This window comes from Sus scrofa, chromosome 7 (assembly GCF_000003025.6).
Source record: "Sus scrofa isolate TJ Tabasco breed Duroc chromosome 7, Sscrofa11.1, whole genome shotgun sequence".
Taxonomy (NCBI): Eukaryota; Metazoa; Chordata; class Mammalia; order Artiodactyla; family Suidae; genus Sus; species Sus scrofa.
In genome coordinates, this window is record NC_010449.5 from 49,717,858 (window position 1) to 49,733,016 (window position 15,159).

The window sequence follows — 15,159 nt, forward strand, 5'->3', positions numbered from 1 at the left end:
GAACAAGACAGAGATTGGCGGGAGTTCCTGTGGTGGCGCAGCAGAAACGAATCCGACTAGTATCCATGAGGATGCAGGTTCGATCCCTGGCCTCGCTCAGTGGGTTAGGGATCCGAGTTGCCAGGAGCTGTGGTGTAGGTCGCAGACACAGCTTGGCTCCAGCATTGCTGTGGCTGTGGTGTAGGCTGGCAGCTGTAACTCCGACTTGACCCCTAGCCCAGGAACTTCCATGTGCTGCAGGTGCGGCTCTAAAAAGACAAAAAAACAAAACAAAACAAAACAAAAACAAAAAAAAACAAAAACACAGACATTGGTGAGCTGGGGAAGCACACAAGGCATTTTATTTATTGTGTCCCAGGTCTGGACTTAAGGTACGGAAAGCCCTGCCAGCCTTTCAGCTGCCTTCCAATAGGGTCATGGCTCCGGGAGTCTCTGTGAGTGTTTATTAATAGGTTATGATGGACAAGATAAAGAGACATTCCATGCACTATTTGCCTCTGGCTGTGCTCCCTCTTCAGGCAGTTGGGAATTCTGAGCAGCAGGAGCCAAGAACGCAGAAGGGGATGCAGTACACGTTCAGGTGATTCCACAGCTGATCCAGACCAAATAAAGAAAGTACTTAGAACTGCAAAGAAGTGCCAAGGTGTTAACTCTTGAGAAGTGTTTCTGCTTGGCCTGTGGGGCTCATGTTGCTCTGGCTTGGGAAGACCTGGTTGCTAATGCTACATCTGCTACCTCGTGCAAGTCACCAAGTGTGAGTGGCTCTACAGTGGCCACAGCAGGAGTCAAGGTGCAGCGCAGTCCCCTAAGGGTTCAGCATCCCGTAAAGAGAGGCATCGGCCGACTGTGAAGAGCTGTTTTCTCTTGCAGGGCTGATGAAGGCACCCAGCCGAACCCTTACTTTGGCCTCAAGTACATTGGCGTGGACAAAGGAGGTACCCTCGAGTTACATGGGCAGAAGAAGCTCTCTTGGACCTTTCTGAACAAGACTCTTCACCCAGGTGGCATGGAGGAGGGAGGCTATTTTTTTGAAAGGACCTGGGGTCACCGTGGCATCATTGTTCATGTCATCGACCCCAAATCAGGGACCGTCATCCATTCTGACCGGTAAGGTTTGCCTTCTGTTAAACACTTCATTCATTCATTCATTCTGCATATGCTTCCTGAGCGCTCGTCCTAGCCAGACGCTGCTCAAGAGGCTGGGAGCCCATCAGCGAGAAAAGTGGACAGAAAAGCCTGACCTCAAGGAGGTAGGGCTCTCCTTCCGGAGGCATCCGCCTAATGAAGCTGAATCGAACAGGAAGGAACAGGCACGTGTGCACACACGTACACACTTGTATGCACGACATAGTTTCAGACTCTGATCATCGTAATTAGGGGGGAAGGACAGGGTGAAACGGCAGAGTGACTGGGGAAGGTCCCGTGCGTCACGTGGTCAGGGAAGGCGGTGGAAGCAAACAGCGCTTGAGCTGAGGACGGCGGGTGAGGCTGAGCCAGGGAAAGCGTGTTCAGGACAGAGCACGGCAAGTGCAAAGGGCCAGAGGTGAGAAAGGCAGGACGTTTTCAAAGGAAGGAGACGGAAACAAGACACAGTCTTGACAGGGTTTTAGGCAGGCAGCGGTGGAGCCTTGGAGGTCATGGTGAGGAGGGGGGGTTTTATTCTCAGTGGGGTGCAAAGTCACCAGAGGACTTTCAAAAGACTGCGATCTGGAGTTCCCGTCATGGCTCAGCAGGGTGAATCTGACTGGGGTCCATGAGGATGTGGGCTCGATCCCTGGCCTCGCTCAGTGGGTTAAGGATCTGGTGTGCCGTGAGCTGTGGCGTAGGTCACAGATGGGGCTCGGATCCTGAGTTGCTGTGGCTGTGATGTAGGCCGGCAGCTGCTGCTCCAATTTGACTCAGCCTGGGAACTTACATAAGCCATAGGTGCAGCCCTAAAAAAAAAAAAAAAGTACAATTTGATTTAAAAGAATGTCCTGGCTGCTATGTAGAGAGTAGGTTGATTGTGGAAGGCAAAAATAAAGCTAGCTGAGGTGGTTAGGCAGCTTCTGCTTGGTTAGGTAGGCCAGGGGTGTCACTGGCGAGGACTCAAGCAGAAGCAGCGCAATAGAGATAGATGAATTGGACAGAGATTTGGGAGGCAGAGAGGGCAAGACTCCCACTCCCTGCCCTCTCCCCTGGCCACAGTGTGAAAGGCAGTTTCTGCAGAGGCTGGTCCTGCCCTATTAGCTCCCCGTGGCTCATGTCCTGGCTCTGCAGAGGGAAGGATCCACTAGGAACAGCACGGCTAGGGGAGGCAAGCAGAGACAAGGTTATCCTGGCGCTGCCGGAGGATGGAGATGTGGCCCTTCTCAAAACAGGGCATGAGTGAGCCATGAGCATGCCCAGGAAGGCAGCAGGGAACCAGCTCTGATAGAGGCGCAGGTTGGACCGAAGCATATGGGACAGCCAACCTTGCCCTCCGGGGGAACATCAGTAACAATAATAAAATCACAGGACTTTGTGCAAAATACCATGCTAACCACTTTATGGACCAATAGAACTGAATTTCCAGAACCCCCCTGTGAGTTCTGTTGTTATGCAGATGAGAACACTGGGGTGGGGGGAGGGAGGTCTTAATTTGCTAAGAGTCCCAAGGCTAGTGAGTGTTGGAGCTGAGATCCAAACCCAGGTCTGCCCAGCTCCTAAAGCACAGGTGCCCTGGTGACAGCCACCTGCTTGGCCTGGGATGGAGCCATCCTCAGCCCACACGTAACAGATGAAGCCAGGATGAGCTTGATAGACACAAAGTAAGTCAGAGAGCCCCCACCTTCACAGGAGTGAGCACAGTCCCCCAAACTCTGTTCTGACTCCTTGGCACTGCTTCTTAAATCGGTACCATATGGTTTTCCGCAGTACCTTAAGTTGAATTCGTTATTGAAATGGAGAATGAGATGTTATCTCGACAGTCGACGGGATGCCCAATCCTTTCTCAGCTCCTTTGCTTAAAGTAGGAGTCAGGACCTCAAGAATCTGTTGGCCGAGGGGAGTTCCCTGGTGGCCTAGTGTTTAGGATTTCGTGCTTTCACCGCTGCAGCCTAGCTTCAATCCCTGGTCTGAGAACTGAGATTCCACATCAAGCTGCTACAGACAAAATAAAAATCTGAGAGTTGAATGTATATGAGTAAAGATCTTAGTAAACCCTGAATATTCACAAAGAAATGCAGGCTACGGCCACCTGAGACCTGGTTACCTGACAGTTACCTGGAGAAGGTTACCTGCAGGAATAAGAATTTAGGTCAGCTCTTGAAAGGTAGCTAGTGTTTAATTCGATAGGGAGAAGGTGAGGATGAGTGAGTGTAGACAGGAGTGGGCATGGTGTGGTCCCAGGGCCCTGAGGTGGGTTAGGCTCATAGCAGATGATTCCTGGGGAGGGACCTGCAGAAGGAGGAGGGCCTAGGCCAGGTCAAACCGGGTTATGCAAACAATTAAATGCAGGTTTGAGGAGTTCCCAAAGTGGCTCAGCAGTCACGAATTTGACTAGTATCCATGGGGATGTGGGTTCGATCCCTAGCCTCGCTCAGTGGGTTAAGGATCCAGCGTTGCTGTGAGCTATGGTGTAGGTTGCAGATATGACTCAGATCCCGCATTTCTGTGGCTGTGGTGTAGGCTGGCGGCTACAGCTCCAATTTGTCCCCTAGCCTGGGAATATATATGCCATGGGTTTGGCCCTAAAAAGCAAAGAAAAAAAGAAAAACAGGTTGAGGGCAGAGGAATGTCCCCCCCATACCACCACTGTTTTCCTATTCCCAAATCTTGGCTATTCACACTGGTTCATTTTCCTAGGTTCATTTTAGAACAATTTTGCTTGTTAAGTTCCAAGACCAATTGTTTTGCAATTTCCATTGTAATTGTACAAAATCCTTTATACTTAATAAATACATTTTATAGAGTGGGGATCATTACAGAGTTCTGTCCTTCCTTTCTAAATCCTTGCCATCTGCAGTATAGATTTTTGGAGGATGTAGATTTTGTGGATATTTTATGTACGGGAGGGTGAGTTATTGTTGTCCAGCCTGAGATGATGGATGTTTGCTTCAAGAAAAGCTTCTTTCTTTAAAATCACAGCCCTTGCGGGAGTTCCTGTCATGGCCCAGTGGTTAATGAATCCGACTAGGAACGATGAGGTTGCAGGTTCGATCCCTGGCCTTGCTCAGTGGGTTAAGGATCCGGCATTGCCGTGAGCTGTGGTGTAGGTCACAGATGCGGCTCAGATCCCACATTGCAGTGGCTGTGGCATAGGCTGGCGGCTACAGCTCCCATTTGACCCCTAGCCTGGGAACCTCCATGTGCTGCGGGTGTGGCCCTAGAAAAGATAAAAAGAAAAAAATAATAAAATTTAAAAAATAAAATAAAATCACAGCCCTTGGGATCTTTGAATGGTGCATTAGTTGTCACACCACAGATAGCGGCTTAGAGCTCTCTTTGGGGGCTGCCGTTAGAATGCTTAAAATCCCCCCTCTCTGCCCTTTTTAGGTTTGATACCTATAGATCCAAGAAAGAGAGTGAACGTCTGGTCCAGTATTTAAACGCAGTGCCCGACGGCAGGATCCTCTCTGTTGCGGTGAATGATGAAGGGTCTCGAAACCTGGATGACATGGCCAGGAAGGCAATGACCAAACTGGGGAGCAAACACTTCCTTCACCTTGGATTCAGGTATCGCCCGTCACCTCCACCTCCCCCAGGCTCCAGAAGAGTGAAGCAGCGAGACCCCAAGCAGAGTTTACCTAAGCTGCCTCCTGTTTCCCCAGGGTCACATCTCCGCAGTGGTGGCCCTGAGAGACGCAAACACGTGACCCACTCACACTGGATGTTTTAGGGTGGGCTTGTTTTTAAAGGAAGCCTGCTTTGTTTTATTTTATTTTATTTTATTTTTTTAGGGCTGCGCCCACAGCATATGAAAATTTCCAGGCTAGGGGTCGAATCAGAGCCGTAGCTACCAGCCTACCCCACAGCCACAGCAAGGCGGGATCCAAGCCTCGTCTGCGACCTACCCAGCAGCTCACGGCAACACCAGATCCCTAACTCATTGAGCCAGGGATTGAACCATCATCCTCATGCATCCTAGCTAGCTTCATTAATTACCACTGAGCCACAATGGGAACTCCTGGAGACTGCTTTCTGTTCAAAGCATGTTCCACTCTTCAAACTCCAAAGGTCTCCGTGTAGATGAACTCATTCATTCAGTTGGCTACTTACAAAATATTAATTGAGCATCTACTGTGTCTAAGAGCCAGGCCTCGGATGCACGGCCAAGGTTCGTTTTCCTTTCCTTTGGCACAGGGGTCATAACATGCCTTGGGAGTTGGCAGACATCTGTTTAGAGATCATATAAAGTGCCTCTTCCCAGCCAAGCACTCTGGCAAAGGGGCCCTTTGTTGCGCTCCAGGGTGTGTTTTGCTTGCCTCGGATTGCAGTGTCATGCCTGACTTTGCCATGCGCACACTACTCTGGCACCAAGAGGAAGCCGTTTACCCCATAGTAGCCACGCCTTTTTATCATGTTGAATCAAATCTCAGCTCAGTGGAAAAGTTGCAATTCTGCCCCCGGCTATTGGAGATAGGGCTGCTCTGCCCTTCAGCTCCGCATATCGTGGGCAAGATGCGGGCAGGCTGGAACCTTTTCTGGGCTCTGAGCAAAGCGATTTCACTGGCTGCGTAGAGAGCCTCTTGGTCCCAGGGTGCATTTTCCTGCAGCCCAGGGGCTGCTGCTTCTGGAAGGGTTTGGGCAGGAAACTCAAACAGCCAGTGATGACAATGACACTTCAGTACTGCAAGACTCTTTTGTTAGCAAAAACTGGTAGGGCCCTACCAGTTGATTGTTTTATAAGCCAAAAGGCCAGTTTGTTAATTTATGACAGGTAGAGCCGCAAAGGGACTGGCTACGTAGGGCTTGAGTGGAAGAAGGTCCAAGATCTGGCATCTGATCTGGCCTGAATTTGAGCGTGGGCTGCAACCTCTTATGAGGTATGACTGCAGGCAAGTGACTCACCCCTTCTTTGCACAGATCCTGCATCTGTACAATGGGATAATGCAGGAGCCAGCTCAAAGGACTTGGAGGAAGATAAATGTGAAGATAAATAGGAGCAAAATATTTGCCACTGTATCTGGCACAGAATAAGGATTCAATAATTGTTAGCAACTGTTCTCTCCTTTTAAACAAAAGCCATGAGAAGGATGGGCATCCCTCTTGGGCAGGGGTAAAGGAGCTGAGTAAGCAGGCCTTACATTTTTACCTTTCCTTTGTATAGACCCACTTTGAGTGACAAATGCAAAGCATCTAAAATCGGTAGATCTGGGACTTGGACCCATCATTTGTTCATTCATCCAGGAAGTGATTATTGAGTGGATATTGGCATAAAGTGCTAGGCTGTACTGAACTCTCGTGAGAAGATAGGCACTAAACGAGAATTGATGACAGAGCATGAGAGAGCAAGAACGGGAGAGGAAGGAGATGAGGCTGGGTAGGTGGGCACAGGAGGACCTCTTGCTTTGCGCCCAGGAACTTGGTTTTCATCCAGGTGGGTCCTCACTGAAAGATTTTAAGCAAGAGAGTGACACCGTCAAATCCCCAACCTCAAATAAAGACTTACTTTCCAAGATATGGAATCAAAACAAAAATAACTGAAGGAGTTCCCGTTGTGGCACAGAGGAAACGAATCTGACTAGGAACCATGAGGTTTCGGGTTCGATCCCCGGCCTTGCTCAGTGGGTCAAGGATCCAGTGTTGCCGTGAGCTGTGGTGTAGGTTGCAGATGCAGCTCGGATCCCGAGTTGCTGCGGCTGTGGCTGTGGTGTAGGCCGGCGGCTATAGCTCCAATTCGACCCCTAGCCTGGGAACCTCCATATGCTGCGGATGCGGCCCTAAAAAAGCAAAAAAAAAAAAAAAAGAGAGAGAGAGAGAGATCTCATAGTAAGACACAGGCTGGATTAGGTATTGGGGGAAGACAAAAATGGGCAAGAAAACCCTTCTGCCTTAGAGAAGTACACGCTTCAGTGGAGAAAAGGGGAGTGTGGGATTTTCCAAAATCCTACCCCCTCTCGTTCACCTTTGCTCCCCATTAAGAGGAAAAGGTATCTCGTTCCTTCCCAAGGCCCAGTGCCGATTCCTGGGAGTCAGTCCAGCGTACCTCTGGCATTTTCCTCGAGCCTGCCTCTGGGGCAGCTGGCGTGACAGAAACCGCCTCTCTCCTCGGGAGCGTTTTCCTGCTTTCCTAAAGGAATCAGAGCACTTGCTTCAGGATTTAATTGAGCCTGGCAGGTGGTACGTAGGTCTGTGGGCTTGTTTGTTTATTTGTGATTCATGCCCCATCTGCTGCCAGAATGGAGTTGCAGAGGCTCAGAATCCGCAAACATCAGGGCAGCCGGGGGGTGCGGAAGGCCAGGGCCTGCAGAGAGAGGCTCTTGTTCTTCTGGAGGAGGGAAGCCCAGCCCGTGAACTCATTTCCCCAAACAGCATCCCTGTGGCACTCTGTTTCAACTCTGCCTCCAGGACAGGCTGAGACGTGTGAAGAACTTGACTTTCCGTTTTGTTTGGTTTGGTTTTTTTTCAGACACCCTTGGAGTTTCATAACTGTGAAAGGAAATCCCTCTTCTTCCGTGGAAGACCACATTGAGTATCACGGTAATTAACAGCAAGAGGCCGAATCCCCTCCAGGGTCTCTCTGACCAAAAGGTCTTTCTGAACCGCCTTCCTCCCTGAGAACATGGCTGACCCACCACCCAACACCCGGTTGTGTGAATAGCCATGGCATGAGTGGCCTAAGTCTGTACTGATTTTTTTTTTTTTTTTTTTGTCTTTTTGTCTTTTTCTAGGGCTGCACCTGCGGCATGTGGCGGTTCCCAGGCTAGGGGTCCAATCGGAGCTGTAGCTGCCGGCCTACACCACAGCCATAGCAATGCAGGATCCGAGATCAATGTGCAGCCTGCACCACAGCTCATGGCAACACTGGATCCTTAACCCACTGAGCGAGGCCAGGGATCAAACCTGCAACCTCATGGTTTCTAGTTAGATTCATTAACCTCTGAGCCACGACGGGAACTCCTACGTCTATACTGATTTAAGGCCAAGATTTAAGGCTAAGATAATATTTGCATTTTCAAAAAAAAAAATGTCATTGATTTCATCCAAAACAAGTCACATAAGAAAGATGAGAACTGGGACAGAACCAGCAGGGGTAATATTTTGAGCTAAAAAGATGCTTTGATTGAGCTGTTACCAAACAGTGCCAGCCCTCTCTGCCCAGAGAAGGTTCCGGAAGATGCTACTGCTGGCCTATTCCCGGAGAGAAGTTCATGAGAAACGACAGGGTTCCAAAGTATATAGTTGTGTAAACCTGCAAAACTGAAGCAAGAGAAGGGACAATAGGGCCTTCCCGTCGTGGTGCAGTGGAAACGAATCCGACTAGAAACCATGAGGTTGCGGGTTCGATCCTTGGCCTCCCTCAGTGGGTTAAGGATCCGGCGTTGCCATGAGCTGTGGTGTAGGTTACCAGCTGTATCTCCAATTGGACCCCTGGCCTAGGAACCTCCATATGCTGTGGGGGTGGCCCTAAAAAAAAAAGAGAGAGAGAGAGAGAAGGGTCAATAAAAAATCTCCTTCCTAAGTGGAGAGTTTGGCCTGAAACTTTCTTTTTTTAAAGACATGGCTCAAGAGTCATGTGTGTGGGAGGTGTTCTCAGCCTTGGTATCACATCCCTCTGAATTCAGGGGCCTGTCTGGTTGCTGAAGCCTTTGGTCTCTTTCACAGGACACCGTGGCTCCGCGGCTGCCCGGGTATTCAAGCTCTTCCAGACGGAGCATGGCGAGCATTTCAACGTCTCTTCATCCAGCGAGTGGGTTCAAGGTGAGGAGTCTGGGACACGTTGGTGAAATTTAGCAGAGGGCTCAAAGCCCAGGACTCGCTACCTTTGCAGAACGAGGAGTTTCCAACAGGATCACTTGACTGTGACAGTGTCAACTCAATTTGCAACTGCAAGTTCAAGTCTCTGTGGTGAATAGTCCAGAGGGATGGTTTCCCTCAGGGAAAACCTTTGCTGTGCCAGGTGATGGTACTGAAGAGGGAACTCAGTCAGGAGTAGGACCCGGCCTTCAAGAAACACACACTCAAGGTGTATGTGGAGTTCTCGCTGTGGCTCAGTGGAAAAGAATCTGACTAGTACCCATGAGGACGAAGGTTCGATCCCTGGCCTCCATCAGTGGGTTAAGGATCCTGCATTGGTGGCTGTGGCGTAGGCCGGCAGCTGTAGCTCCGATTCAACCCCTAGTCAGGGAACCTCCATATGCCATGGGGGTGTCCCTAAAAAAGACAAAAAAAAAAAAAAAAAAAAAAAGACTGGGGTGTGGAAAATAGCCACCTTTGCCTCAGTCCTCAAATAATGGGTTATCAGAGGGACTTCACTTTTCTCCTTTTGGCAATAAAGAAGACTGTCTATTGCTGTTATAAAATAAAGATAGTCAATAAGAGATACTCTTAATAAAAACGTGGGAGAGGAGTTCCTGTTGTGGCTCAGTGGGTTAAGAACCCAACACAGTATCTGTGAGGTTGTGGGTTCGATCCCTGGCCTTGCTCAGTGGGTTAAGGGTCCGGTGTTGCCATGAGCTGTGGTGTAGGTTACAGACTCAGCCCGGATCTGGCGTTGCTGTGGCTGTGGTATAGGCTAGCAGCTCCAGCTCCAGTTGGGCCCCTAGCCTGTAAACTTTCATATGCCGAGGATGTGGCCCTAAAAATCAAAAAAAAAAAAAAAAAAAAAAAAAGGTGGGAGAGTGGGGCACTTGAGAGATGGCTTACAAGCTGCCACTGGTACCCAGGCTGGACAGATGGTATTCAGTTCCCACAGGGCCAAGGGTGCCTGGGGGCTACCCAGAGCATGGCTGGCTCTCTTGTCTGACCCTGCTCTTTGCTTTCTACCTAGATGTGGAGTGGACAGAATGGTTCGAACATGACCAAGTGTCTTATGCTAAAGGCGGGGAGAAAATTTCAGACCTCCGGGCTGTGCACCCAGGAAAAATCTGCAATCGCCCCATCGATATTCAGGTAACCAAACAGTGATAAAGGCTTTGTCTTGAAGAAGACCCCGTAGATCACAAAATTTCTTGCCATTTGAGCGGCGTGATTCTCCTGACCCTCTTCTGACGTTGGTGAGTCAGAATTCGGTTCTCCTTTTAGAGAGTGTAACCGAAGCTGGTTGTCTGCGCCAGGCTTCCCGCCAGTGAGTTCCAAAGCTAGGAGTCAAATTCTCTCCTGGATCCTACTGCTGGGGTACTTTTCCTTCTCAACCCGCTTCTTCAGCCATGGCTGAGGGGACCCAGTGTGGGGTGGCTTGGACCCACTCAGCTTCACTCTTCAGTTGATTTCCTTGGGGACCCTCATGTGCATGGATCCAGCTGGGATTTGGGTGCAGGCTGAGCCCAGCTCCGGCAGAGAGCATGCATAGCCCTGTTCTTTGCTCAAATAAATAAAAGCCAGCGTTCACAGGATGAACAGCGCTTGTGTGGGATCTTCACCTGAGGTTAACTCTGTCCAAAGGGGGTCTTGACTTTCCCAGCTGGTTCCATCACCAGGGTGTGGCGTGAATAGGCAGCACTTACAATTCAGTGACTCAGCTAATGAGCTACAGGGTTCCAGGGGCAACAGGAAAGACAGAGACATGGGCAAGGAAATGGGCTTTACTTCCTGATGCCTCATCTTCTTCCAAAACAAGCTTTGGGGCCACTTAAATGTTTGATACAGAATTAGGAGTCATTGGGAGTTCCCTGGTGGCTCAGTGGGTTAGGGACCTGATGTCACTGCCATGATGCAGGTTTACTGTTTTTTTTTTTAATTTTTTAATTGCAGTTGATTTACAGTGTTCTGTCAATGTCTGCTGTACAGCAAAGTGACCCAGTCGTGTATATATGGATATTTACATTCTTTTTCTCACATTATCCTCCCTCATGTTCCATCACAAGTGATTAGATATAGTTCCCTGCGCTGTAGCGCAGATTTGATCTCTGGCGGAGGGGGTGGCCAAAACAACAAAAAAAGAAGAGTCATTGGAAAAAGATCATCCTTGCCCATTCTGTCCTCATTCAGCCAATAAAAATAGCAACCGACATTTGTATAACCCCTTCTCCCAGATTTTCTAATGGCCGGTCTCATGTCATCTGTCTGCTCCCACCCACCTCCCCACACCAGGCAGAACATCTGCCCCTGCCCAAGGGCCCACATTTCCAAGAGAGGACTCTTCGTTCTGCAGTTAGCAAAGGCCGAGAAAACCTTTCTCACTGTTTGGCCAAGGCTTGCTCTTCTCGTGGCTCCAGTGTCATGGAGAAGGATTTACTCCGATCCAGTTACACGTTGTAGACGCTTCTTGAGTCCAACAGAATCAAAAAGCACCGACTCCCCCAAAGCACTTAACTGCCCAGATTTCACTTTAATTTTCTCTCGCAAGCCTGAGCATTCCAGCTCTAATTCTGAAAGAGCCAGAATGCGATTCCTCCAGTTTACTTGGCTACAGGAAGTCCCGTCTTGTACCAGCGCTCCCTCCACAAGTATTTCTGGAAATCCTCGAGGAATGCTTACGTGCTCTCCAAATCCCTGCTGGTGTTTGCTCTGCCAGCCGTCTGGCTTCAGACCACTGTAGTTTGAAGGACCACTTCTCCATGCCAGGAAAATAGCAGTTCTGACTCTCGGCAACTTTGCTCCCAGCACAGACACGGGCTCTTCCCTGAGTGTCTCAAAGCACAATTAATCCCAAGCTAAACCAGCGAATAGAAGTTTACTGAAGGCTTGGAGATAGCAGGGGAGACTGGTAAAAAAAAAAATATATATATATATATATACTTTTTCATATGTTTTATGTATATAAAAAATACTAGGTGACTGCTCACCAACTCCATAATCCAAGCCCTTTTACAGGGACCCAACCCCATTCTCTGTAACCACCAGTCTGCTGCCATATTGCAGGGCCCGGTTTCCTTCCAACAGAAGGGGCATCCTTGTTAACAAATTCTGAGTTCAGATTCTCAACAACCGTTTCCCCCATTACCCCGGGGCTGGGGCCAGCCTTTCCACAAAAGTGCATTCTTCGACAATATTTTGCTGAACATTCTAGCCCCTTATTAGTTCAAAACTCTCAATTCCAGAATAGGATCTTGGCTTTTGCTTGGCAAAACAAAAGCTTGTTGAAGTAGTCATCTAAAAATACTAAAATTTAAAATACTACAAATTCCATGTGGGAATTCCCTGGTGGCCTGGTGGTTAAGGATCAGATGTTGTTACTGATGTGGCAGAGGTTCGATCCCTGGCCTCGGAACTTTCCCATGCTTCAGGCACAGCCAATAAAAGAAAAGAAAAGAAAAAGAAAAATTAAAAAACAGGGATATAAGGAGTTCTTGTTGTGGCTCAGCAGAAATGAACCTGACTAGTATCCATGAGGATGCAGGTTCGATCCCTGACCTTGCTCAGTGGGTTAACAATCTGGTGTTGCCCTGAGCTGTGGTGTAGGCTGCAGATGCTGCTCGGATCTGGCGTCTCTGTGGCTGTGGTGAGGGCCAGCAGCTGCAGCTCTGATTCGACCTCTCGCCCAGGAAACTCCATATGCCACCGGTGTGGCAAAGCAAAATAAAAGGGAATAAAAATGACACTATGTGCCTCCACAAGTAAATGAGACCTCCAGCTCTAGAGAAGAGGAGGAAGTGTGCCATCCTGGAGATGCCAGGCCCACCCTTTTTCTCACCATCAACCTGTAATCAATAGTGGCCCCCAACCCACCCAGAGTATCTGTATATACTCATTAAAGGCAACAAGGTGGAATATACTCTGAGTTTTTCCCAAGTCAGAAAAGCAAATCCAGCCTTGTCCTATGTTCACAGCAGGTGAGAGAAGCAAGATTTCATTCTCTTGTAAATAGAATGTCAGACACATCAGCCGGGTGCTAAAGGCTGGTTAATTAACCTGAGGGAGAGGCGGAAACAAAACTGAACTGCCCACCTGCCTGCTTTTGCCGCTATGGGAGACATCACAGGTTGCTGTGGTCACTTGGGTCCGCTGACCGCTCCCTTGGACCCTAATGCTCCTGAAGACTTTTCGGGGCTGTGGCTGCCCCCAGTGCCTGGCACTGTGTCTTCCATACAGCACCCCCCACCCAGATAACTGCTCTGCCCTGACACAGTCAAGTGTCTGGGAGGGAAAGAAGTGTCAAGGACACTTGGCACGGAGGCAGGATGGGTGGAGGCAAGTTGGAAAGAAAGAAAAAGCAGTGAGATTAGCACAGATGACCTCAGCTCAAGGCACTGTCTTTCAAGATCCGATACTTTGTGTCTGCAAAATCAAAACCCAAACCCAAACCACAGCCCCCCTGTTCCCATGTCTTTGCCCTTCGTGAGGTTTTCCTCCCACCTTCTCTCTTAAAACCCACCTGCCCTTTTAAGGTCAGTGGGACCCACTGGACTTCCATTCTTGCGGGTGAGATTGCTTTGGGTGGTCCCTTCCTCCCCCACAGCCCGGGGAACAGAGGCTGGAGGTCAGTCTGGTGGTTTGGGAAATGTATTTTGAGATGAGAGAGATCCGAGTTTGCATCCTAGCACTGCCACTTGTGAGCTGTGGCCCATCAGCAGGACTGTGGCCAGGACTAGGTTCAGATGCCTGAGGGCGCAAAATTTAAGGTAGCGCTCCCCCCTGCAGGTGCCGACTCTACACTTGAGTGACCCTGAGAATTAGCGCTGCCTTACAAGTTGCACCCTGGCTGGCTCATTAGCAGCCGTGGCCACAGAGATCAGTCAAGTTATTGAATTTAGTGTCTCAATTTCCTCATTAGCCAAAGTGGAGATAATCACCGTCCCTTCAGGGGGTTATTTTGCGGATTTGATGCAACAGTACATAAAGTGCTTAACCTGTAGGGAGTGCCCATAATAATTTTTCAATTATTTAAAAATTATGTTCCTATATTATTATTATGACATTGCAGGTTATTTTGTAATTGTTCTTTATTATAACCTGAATAACAATCACATCGTGTCTCCTGAAAGTGAAGATCGGGTTCATGGAGCAGCAGTAGAGCCATCTTCACTCTTCTTATCCCAAACCGAGGCCATTCTTCTGGTTAGAAAAAGGAAAAACAGAAAAGCAGCAAAATTGAGTAGACGTTTTCTTGAAGTTATTGTTGGATGTTGTACCTTAAAAAGGGTCCAGCTCCGTTGGATGCTATTTTGAGGCTTAGTTCTCAATACGAAAGGGTGTCCTGCTGAAACACATGCTGGCCTCAGGGGAAAACATCAGGGGGTCAGAGGAGTGGGCTTGATAGTCAGGTGACCTTGAACTTGCTTCTAAAGCTTTCTGAGCCTCCATGGTTTTCTCTACCAGTGAGTCTGCAGCAGCTGCCTCTTTGCTACGGAGACCACCCGAGATAATGGCTATAAGTGTGTTGCCTGCAGGGAAGGGCTGAACTTTCATTCTGGCTGAACTCACAGCTGCCTTGCTCTCCTTCCAAGCCAAAGACCATGAATGTCTGCAGGGTTCAAAACAATGGTTCCTAAAAGTGCCCCTCCCGCCCCTGATTGACGGTATTTTGCCTTCCTCTTTGCCCAGTCCTGGTCCCTGTGGTCTCTGTGCCAAAGGGGACAACAGCTGTTACCCTTGCTCTAAATTGCAAGTCTCTGATGACAGCCACTGTCTTGGTGCAGACACACCCCAGCCCTGGGATGAGCCCAGCTGCCAGGGATCGCGCTGTCCTCCCAGCCCACTCCCTAAAATTTCTGCTTGATCTTGGAGCTGCTCTCCCATCAACTGAGACTCTGCTCTGTGCCAGGCCCTGGGCTGGATGCTGGGATCAGGGAGGCAGGCAAAACCTCACCCTCCCAGAGCCCACCATTCACTGGAAGGAGATGGACACTGAACAAAGGGCCGTAGGCAGGAGGGCCCAAGGGCAGCAGTGGCAGGGGCTGAGAAGCACCAGCTCATAGTTGGATAAATCTGGATTCAAATTTTGACTCTTGGAGTTCCCACTGTGACTCAGCAGTAACGAACCTGACCAGCATCCATGAGGACGTGGATTCGATCCCCCGCCTTGTTCAGTGGTTAAGGACCTGGCATTGTAATGAGCTATGGTGTAGGTTGACCCCACATTGCTGTGGCTGTGGT

At 49.3% G+C, this 15,159-nt stretch overlaps 1 protein-coding gene across 4 annotated transcripts in view; it reads left to right on the forward strand.

Moving 5' to 3' along the window:
- CEMIP (cell migration inducing hyaluronan binding protein) overlaps positions 1-15,159 on the forward strand; it is a 170,014-nt gene that overhangs the window by 95,324 nt on the left and 59,531 nt on the right. For all 4 annotated transcript variants that reach the window (XM_021098863.1, XM_021098867.1, XM_021098865.1 and 1 more), the window contains 5 exons: positions 871-1,107; positions 4,516-4,695; positions 7,592-7,662; positions 8,788-8,883; positions 9,953-10,074. In XM_021098863.1, coding sequence (XP_020954522.1) covers positions 871-1,107; positions 4,516-4,695; positions 7,592-7,662; positions 8,788-8,883; positions 9,953-10,074 — 706 coding nt within the window. The remainder of the gene's footprint in view (positions 1-870; positions 1,108-4,515; positions 4,696-7,591; positions 7,663-8,787; positions 8,884-9,952; positions 10,075-15,159) is intronic.